Here is a 19141-nt window from a genome sequence, read left to right as displayed (position 1 = left end):
CTGAATGGCAGGTGGCTCTTAGCGCTCATGTTACAGCAGGACCATTTCATAGTGGACAAGGACACCACGACTTGAAGGGAAAGCACTTTCCTCTTTTCTTTCCATTCAGGGCAGAAGGGAGACCCGGCCGCAGGGTATCAACGGTTCATTTAAACATCTTAAACTGAGTGAGACCTCAACCAGAATACGGCCGAAAAACTGGGTTACTTTGTAAATGTGAATGCAGCTCGTCTCTCTATCTGCGTCTCTGACTCACTTCAGCACAGCTGCTCCGAGAAGAGACAAGGCGGAGAGACGGAGGGGGGAAAAAAAGAGGAAGAAAAAGAGGGCGAGAAAGGACCAATTTAGACATCACAAGCTGTGCTCTCCATTATGAACTGAGGTGGGGAAAAAAAAGATACAAAGAGAGATCAGTTAAGAAGTGTGAGCACACGAGAGCGGCAGATGGACCAATAGAAAAGACAGAAATGGTTTATGAAAAATAAAAACGGCAAAATCTGGCCTGTGGTACAGACTCTTTGAGCTGCGGGAGCACTTGGATCACACATTTTTGGGTTGTGCAGTATTATTACTTTGAAACCGAGGCTTTCCACTCCTGCTGCAGAGCATTCCGTAGCAACATGCTACCCCACTGAGCTCATGATCCTAAAAGTAGCCGAGATAAACTTAAACACACATGCTACATGTTCAAGCTACATGGCAGGGACATTAAGTTTGAATACTGGTGAGATGATTTTACTGCACTGTGGGGCCTTTAATGATTCATCCGCATAATTAAATGCCCACAAATTGTAAGATTAAAACCATTATTGCATTCTGCTTAGTTCTCATTTCACCAATCTGAACATCGTTACATGCGTACATCAACAATAATTCAAGTAAAAGCGGATTTAGTAAGCCCTAGAATGGCTTTTGTACTCCGAGCATGTATGAACACTTCAAAGCAGACTCACCTGCACTGTTCTGAGAAGAATCGCATGCATTATGCAGCTTTTTTGTCTTTTCAAGGATCATACTCACTTGCATTACACAGCAAACACAACAGGCATTATACAGACATTTCTGTTCATACGCTCACGGTTTCTGTTTTTTTACTGTGTCTCTTCTCTGAGGAGATTCAGAGAGACTCTGAGTCGGTGGCTTGTTGTTCTTGATGTTGTTCATGGTTAATTAATGAGCTCGTGGATCAAAGAGAGAATCCCTGATCCCACTGGAGGTTTCAACCCATATCTCCTCTCTATCCTCCAAAAGCGCTTTGCCTCTTCTTATCAATAGAACACACCAGATTTTTTTTTTTTAATTCAAAAGAACACCATGGGAAACCGGAACAAAAAACCCAGATCTGCTGGAAGTGTAACTGCGTAGTCACAAGACTCCCAACGTAGTTCGACGTTAATGTAGTTTGTTTACTGGATGTGGGACAGACGTCTGCTGAACAATTTGGGTCAGGATGATCCAGCCTTTGAGCTACAGACCAGTCAGTTTACAGCAGTGCTGTATGACGTAATGAAGCCTCAATTGTAAATGCAAGACGCCTTCTAAGTCTAAAGAACTTTCTAATGACTCGCAGGTGTCTGGAGTAAGAGTATACTGCTCCATAGCGATGACTGATCACAACACGCTGCCTCTGCGGAGGATTGAGGAGGTTATTTTACAACAGCTGCTGAGATATCCGACCTTTCAGAAGCTGTATTATGGTTGATACATTCAGGCATCGTATCGCATTTTTGTTCACAAGCTGAATGGACAAATTACAGAACAATGTTAAGTTTGCACAGTGGTATTATCTCATCAAGCAATTCTGTCTGATCTGTGCTCTAATTAGCTGCATACTTGCTATGTCATTGGAGTAATTGTGTCTTGAGCAGAGAATGAAGTCACTTTCGCTTTGTGCGTTATCATTTCAGCGTCTGTGTGTTTTGTTCATGTCCGTTCATGTCCGGTCTTGCCTCACGTGCATGTTGGTGCATTCAATTCACAGTGTGTGTGCCCCAAAGGCTAGCTTGTCGCCTCTGCGCAGCTCTGCGCTTACCGCTGATAACATTGTCCCGACCAATGGTGTTGCTACGCAACGCCCACCCTCAGGCTTCCCCCAGGCCAACACCCGTACCTCTGTCACCACAACTTGTTGCTGTTGTTTGCACTTTTTGCGCTGTTAGCTGCTAACTGCGAGCTCAGCTGTCGCCATGTTGAGAACCTTTAAAGCCTCTGAAAACCTTCTTGCCTGAATAAAAATCTCATTTAACTGTGAAAGCTGGTGTTTGTACTGTATATGTAGTTCCATATTCACAGTTGCATTCAGTCAGACAAGTGTTTTTTTGTTGCCAGCCTTTCCATGAACTTCCCTTTGTTTGTTTTTTAACTAGCAGTTTAGTTCTTGAAAAGTTCTTCAAAAGGTTTGAATCTGTTTTTCAGAGACACAAATACTTGCTGACTTCACTCGAGAGGAGTCCCTGAACGCCTCGTCTCGCAACAGCCTGCAGTGGCGTCAAAAAATTCCAGGTTTGTTGAAAAATAAGTGGCTGAGGAGAGGTACGGCTTTACCTTCGTCTCATTTTCATCCAAAAAACACAGCCGGGAAACCCTCTCTCTAGGACTCCCTCCTACATTATTTCTGTGGCTTCTTTCTCTATTTTGGAAACATATTCTATGACAACTGACAAATATTGACAATAACAATATTGATATCGTTCTACAACAAAGGGCACGACATGCAATTAAATAACCAAATGCGTGCCGTTATCATTTCAGTTGCATAATTGATTTTAAAATGTAATTAAAAGCGAACAGTCACATGCTGGTGAGCGTGAATGCTTCTCAGGCCCACGAGTCCAGAGAGGTGCTTCCGTACTGTATCACTTATAACTTCACCAACAGCTTGTGTGCACGCATAAGAGGATGCGTTACATCATTACCTTCCTACCTGTTCCTCATCACCGGAGCCTCACAGATCAATGGCATGCAGTTTTGGTGTTTCTCAGAAACCTCAGTGGACATGCTAACTGCATTATGAAATTTGTTTTTAATCACTCACAGAGAAGGAAAAACCCCACGCACTAAAGCTGAAAATTAAAATGCTTGTGCTTCTATCCCCTCGAGTTCTTGTCGTTTCACTTTCTTCCCCCTTTTTTATCTCTCTCCGCATCTTTCACCTATTTTCTTCATTTCAATTGTGTTTCCTTTCAGACAAGCACCGGTCTATTGGGAAATGTTGAATTGCCCTCCCACTCCGATAGCTTTTTAAACCCACTTAGATCCGGCATCCACGCAGATCGGTGCGAGGAACCCCACTCACCCGGACAAGACTTTGCACATCTGGTAATGCACGCATACACGAACGCACCTCATATCGCTTTCTCACTGTTGCAGCTGAGAGGTGAAGGAGTGATGGACATAAAGAAGAGAGTAAGAACACTACTGTGTGTGTGTGTGTGTGTGTGTGTGTGTGTGTCTTTGGACTCCGCAAAGTCAGCCCTGCTGGTTAAATCACAGACATTGCATTGAGGCGACAGCGGCAAAGATTAAGCCCAACATCTGGCTTCTTGGACAGCTGTTTAACGGCGTGAGGTTCAACTTTCTATTCTGTTTAAAACCCCCCTTCGCCCCAACCCAGAGCCACTGGCAGACGGGATGAAAAGAGCATGGAGCACCTTGAGATTTGGCTCAAATATAAACAAAGTCAAAATCAATACCAGGCATTAGCATCATTCAATTAAAACTCAACTGGGTCACAGAACACGGGCGTGTTTCCCAGGTTAATGAAGGCTGAGCCCTGTCTAATATTTATTTGTGTCTGGCAGGCCCGTAGTTACCCAACAAGGCTCGATGTGACATTTCAAAAAAAATCAATAACTTGGTGAGTCAGATTTTGTTTCAGTCGCTGAAGCCAGACAGCTGAATCAGCATTGCTGACAGCTGCTCAAGTAAATCGCACATTTTCTGAATCCTCACATCAGGACCGACAGCGGACGGCGAATGGACGCACACATACGCGCGCTGACAAGCACTCTGAATATATTACGGCAAACCAGGTTGTTGAAAACATTGATGGCGGTCAATAAAGACAGCATCCTGTATCTCCTGATTGCTGCGTATCTTCCCCGTTCCTCTTCCTCTGAGTTTAAGACACTTGCTGACGTCGTTAGCCGCTAAACGCCGGCTGGCGTGGGACCAGAAGAGAGGCTGAGGTGCCATTGTGTCCCACACCGGTCCGACAGCCAAGACAATGGACACATAAATAAGTAAACGCCATTCAAAATGTACCACGTATACACGCCCTCCCACTAAATAAGTGAAAACGTAGTTTGGCCAAACACAGGCGGAATTATTTCTTATTAAAGGAATATAAAACCGTGGATTAATTATTCATACGGACGCCTCTCACACCTCACTGACCATTAGAAAAGACCGATGTTGACGTTATTCTTCTCTGTCACTCTCGCAGGGGGGGGGAGGGGGGGGGGTTCCTCATTGGTCAGTCTAACAGGAAACTGGACACGGTCTTGGTTGGCATCATTATGCCAGTTATTAGACTCACGCATAGAAACCGTGCAACAATATCGATATCTATGAGAAGAACCTGCTCAGGGAATAGCTCTTGGCCCTGTTGAGGGTTTTAGATCAATGCGGCTGCAGAAAGTCGAATTCTCTGCTTTATTTAGATGAAGTATCTCTGAGGATTTTTCCTCTGCAAGGCGCTCACAAGGCCAAAAAAACTTGTTTTATCATTCTTCCTGGAAGCCTGTGAATGTCCTAATCCTCTTTGGAACAAGATGCAACGAGGTTTATCTTGTCTGCATTTTGATGACGTTTTTAAACCCTGGTAAACATCAACTATATGGAGGTGTCACACTGAATTTCATTAAGATATTTTTCACATTTTAGGGAAACAGGACTGACACCACTTGTGTCTGTATGCTAAATGGAGCTAGGGCCAGCAGACAGTTAGCATAGCTTAGCATAAATGCTGGAAAAGAGGGAAAACAGTTAGCTTGGCTTTGTCCAAAGTCAAAAAATAAATAAATCCGCCAACTAGAACTTTTAATTAGCATGTTGAATCTTGTTTGTTTAAGCCGGACACAAACCAAAATGTAAAAGCAACAATTTTGTGTTTTTGTTTCTTTTACAGTGAGATATGTGCAGAATTATATATTTGAACCTGGTCAATGTCAACCTGAACTCGCCAGGCTTCCCCCTAGCCCTCCCCCCCCTGCTTCCAGTCTTTGTGCTAAGCTAAGCTATCAATCTTCTACTCTAACTCTCACCAAGAAAGTGACTGAGAGTATTTCCCAAAATGTTGAACTGTTCCTTTAAATGCTGCAAATAGTTCCTTAAAATAGTTTCACAACGCTCCAGTTTGAGATGATTGTGCTTCATGAAAATCTGTAATACAGAACCGTGGCACTTCCTTTGACGTGCATCATCGCCGATACGCGGCAGAGAACTAAAAGAGGCGGCACTCACCTCTATGAGTTTGCGTTCATAGCTGGCGGCCAGCTCCTCCGTGTCACCCATGAACTTATTCTGTGGGACCGGAGCCTGGTCTTCACTCGGCCGCAACATCGACATGCCTGCAGCAGAAAGAGGGAGAGAGAGAAAACAGCTGTGTTTACACAGACTTACAGATACGTCGATAACACACACTGCGAGGAACGACTCTTTTCACAGCTAATTAGAAACAGCACGTTTTATGCCAATTATGTGCATCGTGTCGTCCTCTGTGGCGAGTTTTGACACCTGCGGGTGTTTGACACTTGTTTTAGCAGCTGGGAGCAGCAGATCTATACAATGTACACATTATCAGCCAGGCAGGAGCCACACATTTCCATTTTATTTAATTAATGTCACACGCTGAAGTAGATACGAGTCAAACAAACAGACACCCACAGAGAAACCCCCATAAGCACACAAATCCTCAAACACAAGCACGCACACATTCTTGTATATACACATTAGAAAATGCTGCCGCAAACACACACACACACACTTTTCCTTCTGAGAAAACTTCTTGCTGTTCTTTTAAAATGATAAACTCCCCTACTCTCACCATCGCCTGATTTACTCTGACTCTCAGTTCAGATGAAGCTTATTGTTTCTGTGCACAACCGTAGCTCGCTAACCAGCTGAACTCATCACTGCGGAGCCTAAAGCGCCGCATCCGAGGCCATAAACATCCAGGTAATCGGGTTCCCTCAGCAAAGAATGGCACAACTTAGCAGAAGCCGGGGCTCTTTGCGGCGGTCGGGGAGACGGATTGTTTCTTCACCACAGCGAAAGCAAATTAGCGCCGTTCACCGCTAACAACATAACACACAGGCTTTAGACGGAGGAGGGGAGGTGGTGGGGAAATAAAGTACAGAGGTAGAAATTCAGCACATCCAAAGGCTGCACAGAACTCACATAAACGTGCGGTACAATGGCACTTAGGGGATGAGTTTAAAAAATATGTATAAAGTTGGACCGTGATTAGAAAGAACGTGAACCCCCAGCAAGTGTCTGGATGTCTAGACAGAGTGTAGGCAGGTATTGATGGAGGAGGCCGGCTCATTGTAGTTCCAAATAGACGGGACTGTAGAGGAAACAGCTGCTGAGAATCAATAGCAGATACGGGTACAAAAATAAGAGCACTGTTGGATAAAGGCAGCCTAGTGGACACACACACACACACTCTATATGTGCAGTCTCAGACTAATAGATTGGCCTTCCTGGTGAGACTTTGTCCTTTCATGGCACATTATATCTCAGACAGTGTTTGCATTTTTGTTTTGTGCTCTACTGAAAGGCACAGGGTACCAGCATGGCTCCAGGGCGGTTCAAGAGGTGTATGGCACGCAACAAAGGTCACACGGCTGGCATCGAACGGGGGATTTTCTTGCGGTTACGAGGTTACCTACGCGCTCCAGGATGAGAATAATATGACGGAGATATCACACAGAGTCAGGAATAGGACATCACAAACCATGCGAGGCTTAAATAAGTGATCACCTTGGAATTAGTCTGCGCACCCACAGTGATTAAAAACGCTGACTATTTATGATGGTATGAGAAAATGAAAAGGAAAAAAATCCTGAAAATTCTCACAATTGGCATTTGTATTTTAATTAAGAAAATTAAGAGTGATCAACTCATCAATTTAATGTTTTAGTATTAATTTAGACCCCTCAATAGAAGAACACCACGGAGACACATGTATAGAAATACACACACACAGAGATAGACGTCAAACCAAACCAACAGAGTTCAGTCATACAAACTACAATTACTAGCACAGCAACAAAGTTTCTCACACACACACACACACACACACACACACACACAGGCTGACAGAAATGCTTTATCATGGCTCCTGCAAAGGGCCCGGCAGCACAGCAATCCCCAAGCTTACCTTTGGCCCACTCACAGCACTGTACTGTAAACCTCAGTCAGCAGCCTAATACCCTAGACAACGACAGTACATGCACAGACACACACACAAAGTAAATATATACAGACTGCATAAAATGCACACAAAAGAAATGGGACCAGTGGCATAAAAGCGGCAAATAAACACTTGAACACGCACACACAGGATTGCTGACGGTTGCTCTTGCTGTTTTTTCCCTCCTTAAGTTGTATTTCTGTTACCCGTCACAGTGATAGGCACTTAATAATGAAACATATAGGGGGGGGTGTGGGCGAACGAGAGAGAGAGAAAGGTGGAGAGACGAGGGGGCAAACACAGATGTTCCCGACTCTAGGAAATGTCAGACAGCTGGTCTGTAATAACAAAACTAACTGAGCAACACTCGCGAGCAGCTGTGCGTGTGAGCTGGCGGGGTGCAGCCCTACTTTACTTACAGTCCTTCCACTGCTTTGGAAAGTTTGGAGTTCTCAGTGTTATCGATTGCCGACAAGCCAAGTGGACAACCCCATCGGGACTGTGTGTTCTTATCTTGTATATTATGCAAGATAAGAATTTTAAAAAGTGTTTACAATTTACATTTTGAATGAAAATATCTTCCTCGAGAGGACCAGCGTGGATATGTTTTACTTTCTGTTATTTTATGATCTTGACTGAACATGCTTTGTTGCTAAAGACTATATATATACACACACAGTATATACATGGTAAGATTGTGTGTGTGTTGTTTTTCGTAACGCGTGTGCGTGTGTGTGTGTAGTAGACGTCACAAATGTCGAGCCACATACCAGGAATATGCCGCATTGCAAATGCTGCAGAAAGCACATCAGATGTTATTATGAAACTGTGTGTGTGTGTGTGTGTGTGTGTGTGTGTGTGTGTGCGTGCGTGCGTGTGTGTGTGCATGCGTTTTGTGCTGAACTGCCCCATTCCCAGAAGTGTGCATCCCCCTGGGGTTCCACCTGAGTGTGTGCCTCTCCAGAGGAGCGTCTCTAATGATCAGTGTGTGAGATAATTAGCCAGTTTAGTGGGGAAGTCCACCAAGAGACGGGGACACACACGGGCCAGTGGCTGCTGCTCCACACAGAGAGGAATTTCCCAGGAACAGGACTCTGTGTTCAGATCGCTGCATCCAGAAACCAGGAGAGCAAAGTCGTACTTTTGCTTTTACAATCTGCTCAACATACAACACCTTCTAAAATATTGAATATTCATAAAGTTCACCTGCTGGACACAAATTATCTCCTGCTTCAGTGCAAACTCCATTCTTGGTGTATGCGAGCTGCAGGCTTCAAGTGTCCGCATTCTGCTCGTGTAGGGTAAGGGTGTTGCATATTGGACAATAATTGGCTTCAAAACATGTTCACACGTACACATGTCAAACTGAGACTTAAAGGACCCGTATTGTAGATATAAGTGAGATTTTTTATGATAAGCAGGTCCAGGTGTTATTTAAATACTGTGAAAATATCAAAACAAGCTGTCAGGTGTGCTTGACACACCCGGCGAGTAACGCTGACCAATCAGAGGAATCAGATTTTTCTGGAGGGGGGCCTTTAAGAGACGGGCACTAAAACACATTTATAGGCAGTGGTCGACACACCCGACTGACTGCTGCTCCGTCCATCAGCAGCAAAGGAGACGTGGCTCTGCAACGCGCGACGCCGAGCACACGGCAGGGCCGGAGAACTAACAGACGTCTGGCCGAGACGCTCGGCGGGCCGGAGCGAGCCTGCTGAATAAAAGATGCGCAGGCGTCCCTCCACAATAGGACTAACGCGCAATCAAGCGGAGCGCTCCTCGCAAACGGCACACACCTCGCGGCGCTCACACCACTGTGAAATAGGGGCTCTTCAGAATCTCGTCTTCCGTATCTTATCTTCTGATTCCGCTCCATCCCTCCCAGCTCTAGCTTCCCGTGCCTTTGTTCTTTTTTTTTGTGCCCCTTAACTGTCTTTCATCTCCTTTCGCTCATAAAACATGTCCTTGTTGATTCCTCTCCTCTATGAAGTATTGATTTGGTTTTCTTTTCTTCCTTTGTTGCATCTTTCTTTCAAACTCCCGCCTCTGCTCATTTATGCAACCTTCATTCATCCTGTTTTTCTCCACACTCCCTTTACCTTTGAAATCTTCCTCCCTCCTTACCCTTCATCCTCCTCCTCCTCCTCATTGTCTTCCTCACATTTCTCCTTTTATTACTTTTTTTCCCCCCCATCTTATCAATCTTTCATTGCCGTTCAATTCAAGTCGGCGGGGTGCTGCGCTGTCGTGCTACGGCGGTCCCATGCCACCAATCACGCATGGTGTTAAGGCCAGCCACTAAACGCCATACATATCAATGGAAACATGCACAAACACACCCCTGGACACATGCAGGAAGACGTCACAGCAAATTGAGGTTCACGGTTCATCCGTTTCTCATTATACAACTACAAGATCGAAAAGCAGGGGAAGGAGACGAAATGTCTTTGTGCCTCGCTACACTAACAATAGCATGCATTCACACACACACACAAAGTTGAGTTAATCATGCAGTGAAGCCATACATTGTTGATGTGCTGGCTCGGAAGCAGGAAGGCGGCTGACTGAGTTAATTAACAAGTGCTAATCAAAAACAATCTTCTTTCATTTTCTAATCGTTCATAGCTCATTTATCGCGTTGCCCTCCTTCGGATAACAGAGGCCTTTGTGTACATGTATTGGGGGGGGGGGGCAGATCAGGCCGACTCACTGGGGACAAACAGGTTTTCATTCAAAAGCACGTGAGGCAACACGTGTGGAAATCACTATTCTCCTCGCTCTGATGGCGCCAATCAGGGAGTTTCTGCTCCGGCTCATCATCTGAGTAGAACAGCTCACTCACTCTCTCTCTCACACACACACACACACACACTCTCTCACTCTCTCTCTCACACACACACACACACACTCTCTCTCACTCTCTCACACTCTCACACACACACCGTAGCTATTCCACACCTGTATACAGCTCTCCTGAGTTGACTGAGGCGCCATTGAAAGGTGCCGCTCCAATTATGACGGGTAAAGTGAGAGAACAAATCTCTTGATAAGGAATCTCAAGAACGGCAAGAAATATGCATCAGATCCTCGTCTGAGTGAACTATTCAATCGATTAAATGTACAGGATTTTATCTATGTTCATGTTTTAATTGAATATTTCATCCACACACACAGTAATAAGAGCCGTGTATGTATAAAAACATACCCAGAACGAACACACACACACACAAACCTATCATTTGGAAACCATCTGGCTGTTTGTGTGTTTGCTCTCCTTTCTACTTTTAGAGGGTGCTCTTTGAGCTCTGTTCTTGGAAGAGTCCAGAATAGCACCAATCGGAGCGAACCACGGCCAGCTTCCAGCCCTGCGTCACACAAAAGGGTGAAAAGCGGTCGCAACTACTTTTATTCTGCCCCCAGAATTAGCTTAACACACACACACACACACACACACACACACACACGATGCCCCAATCCCTTTGAAGAGAAATCCAAAAGCTAGCTTTCGTCCTGGAAATGTAAAGGAGCAAAAACGTCACGATTTTACTTGCCGACTGCTCGTGGAGGCGCCGTCTTAACACGGCATATCTCACTGGCTTCAAAGCAATCAGCCGAATGACCGCGATATGAAATGTAAGTGTAAAATCAGACATTGGCAGATGGTGAGGAATACTAATGGACAAACATTTCCTGTTTACCAGCCCTTCATAGTAGCAAGACGAGACGTCGCAGGGCTGGTGACATAACGGCACCAAAAGACGGTCATGACTCACGCAGACCAGTAATGGTAAGAAAACATGAGCAGGGTGTTGGGGAGTGTTATTACACCCTTTATCCGATTCTGTTCATGATAACACGGGCACAGTCAGTGTGACACACGTTGAAGGTCTCCTTGTGACTTGACACTCTTCGTTATTTGAATGTCATCATATTTCCACTACCGCTGCCTTTATGATTTGAATATTCTCATATTTCCACTGCAAATACAGCTCTTTTGAAGCTACGTGTCGGAGGCCTTTTAGCATCTTTCAGCTCTTTGTTTTGGTTTTTACGGCCTACAGCTTTACCGTTTTGATTCACTCTCATCACTATAAGCGGATGATGACTATACTTCATTTTTTATTTCTCATATAGATTAGCATCTACTTTCCCTTTGTATATTCATCACATGAATATAAAGTAATGAAAAAGACAGATTCACCATTTACTGAATTGTATTGTCAAAAGATGCAGTTTCAAAATACAAAAGTTTTCTTTTATTTCTACAACAAAATAGTTTTAATTGTGGGCGGAACAATAAGTTTCGTTACTACATTTCCAGTCAAAGTGACAGCTTTGGTTTTCCCGCCATGATTTACTCAGGAAGGCAGGAAGGCAGTGGCAAAGTACCATATACTGACCTAAAACACTGTGTGGACGACTTTATTACTATAAGCAAACTATTTAAACAGCATTCTGCCCAAAGCTTTTTGATTCATAAAAAGTGGTTGATAACTGTAACCAAGACTTTATTTATAATATATTTATCTTAAATGGATTACTGAGACCTCTGGCTATGAAAATACTTTTTTAAGAGCATACTCATCGCTTCACAACTCCACCAAACACACACATAGTCAAAGTTGTCAGTGTGCTACTATGTCCACCTCATTTCCGATTGTCTTACTGATGGACACTAGTGTTCCACAATGCAAACAGGAAATTGATAAGCAGCTCTGGTGGAAAAAAAATTAAATAAATGTGAACAATGGTGACCAAAACTAAATTGGAAGTAAACAGCCAAAATGTTTGGAAATACATGCATCTTCCTTATCAAGCGTAAGGAGCATGTCCTCCATGTTTTAAAGGTCCCATTACAATATTTTCTCTTTAAAGAATCAACAGAGAACCAAAAAATGTGTTCGTCTGGCTCCCCAACAAACACCTCCAATCGATGTTTCTGCAATGACCCAATTTAGCTGCCAGGATCAATGTGTGATCCTCCTGTGACCCGGAGGATTAAACGCGATCATGTCGCACCGAGGTTATGATGGCAGATTCAGCCTGCGATCAAAGCGCGAGTCGATGGCAGCGCTGATCAAATCCGCGGGGCGATTGTTGACAAGCGCGTAATCCAGGTGAGCCCGCCACTGTGACCTGAGCAAGCTGCGACGCGTTCAGCTCTTCCGACAAGACCATTTCGTAGCTTTATCACACACGTACCTAAACAAATCTGTGGAATGGTTGGCTTCCATCTTCGAACATGTGTTTTGAGCATGTGTTCTAAACTCTGTCCAAACGTTTCTAACCTGCTGCTGCCAACACATATGTGCCATCTTGAGGTAACCTGTGTTTTACCCCCCGGCGCGGTATGTTCCTTGGTGGTGATTACTTTTATTATCTGCGAGTCTCCATTTCCTCTCTTCTTGTCCACTATTCTTCCCTTTTGCAATGACCCAGTTTCCCCCCGCAGGGATTGAGAAAGTCTCATTTCTATCATCGGCTCTAATCTGAAGTGCTCAGCCTTTGTTTAGCCTTCGCACCTCGCAGCGTGACGCGAACCCTCGCTGAGGTTACCGAGCGTTGCTGCTGCGTGATAAGATGGGGCGCTGCTCGTGTAGGGGAGGAGGCGGCCGATCAATATTCGGATTACGTGTCGTGGAATGATTTGATGAATATTTATAGGAAGTGTTGAGGGCTTAATCATGAATTGTAATATTCAAAATGAGCGCATATTTACCACCTTGATTGCTTAAGTTTTCCGCGGGCGAAGCTCAGAAATAAGCCATTTTGTTATGGTGGTCAAAACCTTTTCAATACAAAAATAGTTTTTTCCCCCTGCTGACTGTAAATTCACTTCACCTCAACATAATATGGAGTTCTAGCAGTGAACTCAGACCCAGGGAAAGGACTTTTATAAATGACTTTATGTTGCATGATGATCATTAGCACCTTAAAAACAAACAAACACATAAAGAAACTTGCCAGATAACTTGTCTGACAACTTCACTGTATAAAATATTCTATAATAAGAAACCAAAAAAAAAAAGTGAAAAGAAGAAACACTGTTGGGGGGGGGGGGGGGGTGTTGTAATTGAATTTGGGTTTATAAGACGCAACGTGCCCAGCTCTATTCAACAAATAGGTAACAGTTAGTTCAGCAGCTTCAACAGATTGATTATCGCTTCTTCTCCGAGCCCGGTGAAGTGAGGATTCTATTAAAAATTCCCATTATCTCGGCCTGCGTGCAGTAGGAAGATTGAGTTTCCGCCAAATCTTTGACCTGACAGCGCTTCACCCGTTTCGCTGCCCGATCCGAGACGACCATCTTTCCACCTTTTGTCAGCGTGTCTTAATTAAAAGACATGTCACTGTCGTGCTGAAGGACGGGAGACAGAGACGTGTGTGAGCAGGTGCCTGCCGTCTGCTGACGTGTGCGTTTTGAGAAGGGGGCGAGAAGAAAACCTAATTATTGCTGCGATCAAAGCAATTATTAGAAAGAAGAAGAAAAACAAAAAGAGAGACTGACCCAGAAACGTCTCAGCTGGAAAGCGTCGCAGCTCAATCTGCTGCATCCTATTAAAAGAGTTATCAAGCATTCACAGAGCGCGTGCATAATTCACACATTTACAGAACCAATCGCACGCAAAAACGAGAACTGGTTTACTAAAAACTCACATTTTTACTCGCAACGTCACTCAAAAAACACACGTCAAGCACCGATTCAAAAGGACTCACAACGAAGCATAGAGGCATTTATATTTAGTTATGCTTGAAATATTGCATGCACATTCATAACGTGCGCATAACCTCTTCACGTGTAGGCGACGTATTCTGAGACAGCTCAGGAAAAAACAACTTTCACCAAAGCAAAAGCACTGCAGTATATGTGGGCTTCTACATCGACAGCAGAGGATTTGTTATTCAGATAGAAAGTACACTCCGTGCATATTAAAGTCTGTGATCCTTACTGTGCGGCCTCGATTCACACATGGGAAAAGTAATAGTGCTGAGAAGTGCAGTGTTGTACCGGAAAACGCTATTTCAATTCTCCAAAGCATTTATACGATGGATTGATGTATCAGGTCTTTATTCTGTCAAATCTGCAGTTAAACTCAGGCTCAGTAATGGTCTTCACTTAACTGGTGAATTTCTGTATCGTAAGCTTCAATACGTGCAGTTGACTTTGGTTGAAGGTGGGTCTTTAATTGATATTTTCATTGGCTCAAACTGAATCTAAGAGGAGCTGCACTGTTAGTCAGCCAATCAAAACGGCACAAATTAGTGAATTGATGTGGCTTCTTTAGGATAGAGACAACGCTTGTTAGTTTATAGAGCAAGTTAAAACACCCATGTCTGTTATTTTCTATAACAGCCCACACACTTGCTCAACCATGGAAAAAAAGGTTGCTCCAACATCAATAAATTAGTTAACAAACAGCAGTTGAATTATTTTTCCAACAAGAAAAGCCCAGAAAAATCCTACTGTAGATTCTGTAGATTTCGTTGTACCCGCGAGGAGCCGGTTTCTTATAAATCGGATGATTTCCGAACCTACTCTGGATAATCGAACAGAGGTAAAACTCAGACAGTGAGCTTTCATCACTTTCTTCGTGGACCTTTGTGTGACAGACACCTGTGAATAGACGTGTCCATCAGCGAGGCGTGAAGTGACAAATAGACCCTTTTACAGCCAACGTCACGATTGTCACGGCGTTCGCTGTGGAGGCAAAACAAAGGGAAGGCTGGAGGCCAACATGAATCACCTCAGAGTAGTGGGGTAATACACATCGAACAAATACAGCATCTTGCTGTGTTGTTGGGTGGCAGAATCAATATCACATACGTTTGAGATGATAAGCTGTGATTCAAGGCTCTGGCGGCTGCAATATCGGCAAAGCGTTTCAGAGATGGAGAGAAAATGTCGCTAATAGTTTAGCCTCCTGCTAACCTCCTCAGCCGCCGCGGTTGCTGCACCGCGGCAGGCTAAATTATTCGAGAAATGTCGGCTAAACTATTAAAAAGATGGAGACACGGCACGCTGCTGGGCTCATTTTCTGTAACCAGTGTAGCATCAAAGCATGGTGAATATGAAGTGCTGCAGGAATGAATCCTAAAACCAGGAAAGTAGTTAGCATTTTTTCACTTACGGTTCCCTCGTCTCAAAGTTGATGGGGTTTTTGGTTAGATGCCTGAAATAACGTTCCGTGGTTAGCACAGGCTAAAGAGATTTTAGCGTTTTGTTTTTCGATAAAAAAAAAATACATCAGTAAATACCCCTCTTGTGAATTTTTATGGTTTTACATGAAAATGGTTGCTAACAAGTGGATAAATGAGACTTCAAAACGTCACCACGCTGACCCGTCCGCCTTAACAACCTCTTACTAGCGCTCATGTGGCGGTGATAGTTCATTTATAGCCTAACGTTAGCTTTTTACTTCTGCCGATTGCATTCATTCGTCAAAAATCATAAAACGACGTTCATTTGTAAAGGATTATCTTGAACAAAACTTGTAAGAATCATAAACCTGTTTTTGCCACAGAGCTCATTTTCTGCAATAATACAAAATCCTGCGGAAAAACCCAATTGTTTATTTCGTTAAGGGAATCAGTGCCATGCTAACTTCTGGGGTTGGCCGACAAAAACACGTCATCCCTGCAGCACTCTATTAGCTAGCTAACTAGCGGACGGCTACTCAGCTAGCTTGCTTAGTGCGAGTGGCATATTGAGAGAAACTTTGTCAGCCATTGTATAACAAGAAAGGCAACACAACTAGCCAGCGTTTTTATTCTGCCTCCACTAAGCGCACCCAACAAAAATGCGACATTGTGTTTACAACAGAAAAGGGGTCGATATGAACTTAAACGGTATCAAAACTGGTATCAGCCTCATTCCCATGACAACATAAGTGTCTTGTCACATCTGCTTGCTTGTACTTCCTTTGAACACAGAGATTACAGGCACAAAAGCATACAAGCTCATTTGCATGGAGAGAAGATTGCCTTTTTCATAGTTTTCTTTAAAGCGGTGTGCTTGTCCCTTGAATAACAAACCGACTGGGCCTCAGAGACAGACAGGCAGTCAGAGCTGTTCTTCAGACAGAACATTTCAACACAAAGCAGTGGAAAAGTCAAGTTACAAACTAGAGTCGTATTCATAGAGACGTCACTTGATATTTCAAAATTTGGGATTAATCTACGTCGGTCAACCTGGCACCGTCTTTGTTCCGACCGGAGACACAGAACAAGGACAGATGTCTGCACAACAGCAATAAAATACAAAAAATACAAAAAATAAAAAACAAAGACACTCTGTGAGAACAGGCCTGGTGAAGTTTTCTTTTAAGATTTAAAAATAATCTTTGCAGCATCTTACAAAAAAAAAAAGGTTTGAACAGATTTTTCCTTCGGTCTTCAGCGACAGATATACACCTTCATATTCAGCGAGCTTCTGACAGAAGTAAACCAGAGTCTGGCAATGTCTGACTGGCCAGACACGGATCAATGAAAGTGTAGTCCTAGAATATGCCATGTTTGAATCAATATAGCTCTCAGGGGGGAAAGGGGACAGTAAATGTCAGTGTTGGACATGGCATTAAAAGACAGAACAAGAGGTCTAGCTGGTGTACAGTAAGTTCTCATGTAAAAACAGTATTCAAATAATGGTCCGTATGAACAAAGGCCAGTCGCTAAAACCAGGCAATTCACGCCACTTTGCTGCACCGAGTTTCTATTCTAAACCCGGTTTTATCGATTATTTATGTCAGTTTTTCCACATTTTCAATTTTAACAATCGTCATAAGCTACCGTCAATGCAATGTAGAACGTACATCTTTCAAATTAAAAGCCTGCCAATGACAGGCCGGCATGAAGACTTTTAATGTGAAAAATCAACTGGAGGCGTTGTGGTGCATTCACGGTAGCAAAAATCGATCTGGAAAAACTAATAGGTGGGTTATTATTAATTGGTGAATGAAAACTGTATTTCTGCAGTGTGACGAGTATAACATGATGGAATTAGTGTTGTGGAAATGTACATTTTGCGAGACGATGGCGCAGCAGCATCACCAGCGGCAACATCACCCAGCGTGCCGTATTTCTCTCGTCACGCGTGAAATGAAGGCGAACGGCAGCTTTTCTTGTTGGTGATCAGCAGCTGCATCATCGCCCAGTGTCCCAGAACTCTCATTTCCTCCCCCTCTCCCCCTCTCTTAGTCTCTCTCTCACCTCTCCCACTAGCAGTGCAGCAGCTTTTCTAATTGACTGCCATTTTAAAAAGCCAATCTAATTGCTTTTTGGTTATCTTGTTAATAGTCTGCTGTTAAAGGGCACCTGCGCCGCTAACATCCAACACAGTGACACAGACCATTTGTACTCTGCAGTTCTCGCCGTTTGGAGCCGCCCACTGACCAACCGAACCACCGTTTAGACTAATGAGGAAGGTAAAAGGGGTCAAATTATTATTAAGATTATGTTCGATTAGATAAATCTGCAGCAAACCACAATTGCATGGTAAGTACAGGGAGCCGAGAGAATTACGGACAAAATGAAGAAATCCGGGTGGGAAACATGAATGGGGGCCAATCCCACCTCTTAAAAAGTGCTGTCAAGGTTCCCTCAGTGCCAGAAAATGAAAGCATCGTGCACTAAAAGCTTTGAGTGCGTAGCTTATGGAAGAAGAAAAAAAAAAAAGCTGTCTGTGCTCAGCCTGCCTTCCCTGGTGAAATAAAGATTGAAATACTTGCAGGATGGGAAAACGAGTGAAGAGTTTGAATTGTGGTCAGAGCAGTCGCTTTGCTCCCACAACAACAGCGTGCACGATTCTCCTCGTCTCTGCCGACATTCAGTGAAAAGAAATACTGTGTGAAAAAAAGGATATAAAACGCTATATGAAAACACATACATCACCTCGGCAGGAGAAAATGTAACTATGCAACCAGAAAGCATCTAGCCCCGACATTTACAGGTGTATAACGGCTGAGTTCCTCGCGTACTTAAAAAGGCAGCACGCCGCCATCGTAACAAACGAGCGCATCGAGCCGTCCCGTCTGCCACGGATCGCCGCACAAGCATACATCGAGTTAACAGCGTCCGCTGTGATTCAACCACCTCCAGTTTAACACACTGGCTCGCCCGCAGGTTTGACTGGAAAATACACCGAAACTACATTTCGGAGTCCAGCAAATGTTGGTGGAAGGTGATGAATAGTGTTGCAGAGGCTGGCGCGACACGGCAGACTGTGTTAAGTCGGTACAACTGTAGTAAACACATGACGTGATGGCAGAGATGACTAATAATCTTACACCATGGTATCGTTATAGTGCTGAAACAAGTTGATTAATCGATTAGTAGATTAGCAGAAAACCAATCAGTGACGACTGTGACATTGACTGATCACTAAGGTAATTTATCAAGTAATAAGAACACGTCTACAGGCATGCTAGCACCCCCGTACGGCTGTACGTAGACACAGTGGTGCTTTGAGCTGAATGCTATCATTAGCATGCCAACATGGTCGCAATAGTTTTTAAGTACAGCATTAAAAAAGCTTCGTGGAAACGGCAACATTGGATTGGATTAAAATAAGTCTAGCGCTTGCTGGAGGTGCTTTTTGCATTTGTCGAAAAAGATTTGATGAGCTAAGTGGATTATGGGAGTCGACATCTGGCGAAACAACATCATAGCTGGTTTTAATCACTCTATTTGCATTTCTTTTTTTGCACTGAAAATGCACTTGACAAT

The 19141-nt window shown here is 43.8% G+C and overlaps 1 protein-coding gene across 1 annotated transcript in view; it reads right to left on the bottom strand.

The window, feature by feature from the left end:
* The window catches only part of snx29 (sorting nexin 29), a 93947-nt gene that overhangs the window by 37264 nt on the left and 37542 nt on the right, over nucleotides 1-19141 (bottom strand). The window contains exon 15 of the mRNA XM_079292902.1: nucleotides 5464-5570. Within this exon, the coding sequence (XP_079149028.1) occupies nucleotides 5464-5570 (107 nt within the window). The remainder of the gene's footprint in view (nucleotides 1-5463; nucleotides 5571-19141) is intronic.

This window comes from Melanostigma gelatinosum (genome assembly GCF_949748355.1).
Source record: "Melanostigma gelatinosum genome assembly, chromosome: 21".
Taxonomy (NCBI): Eukaryota; Metazoa; Chordata; class Actinopteri; order Perciformes; family Zoarcidae; genus Melanostigma; species Melanostigma gelatinosum.
Note: the sequence above shows the minus strand (reverse complement) of the source record. Positions and strands in the feature narration are given on the sequence as shown.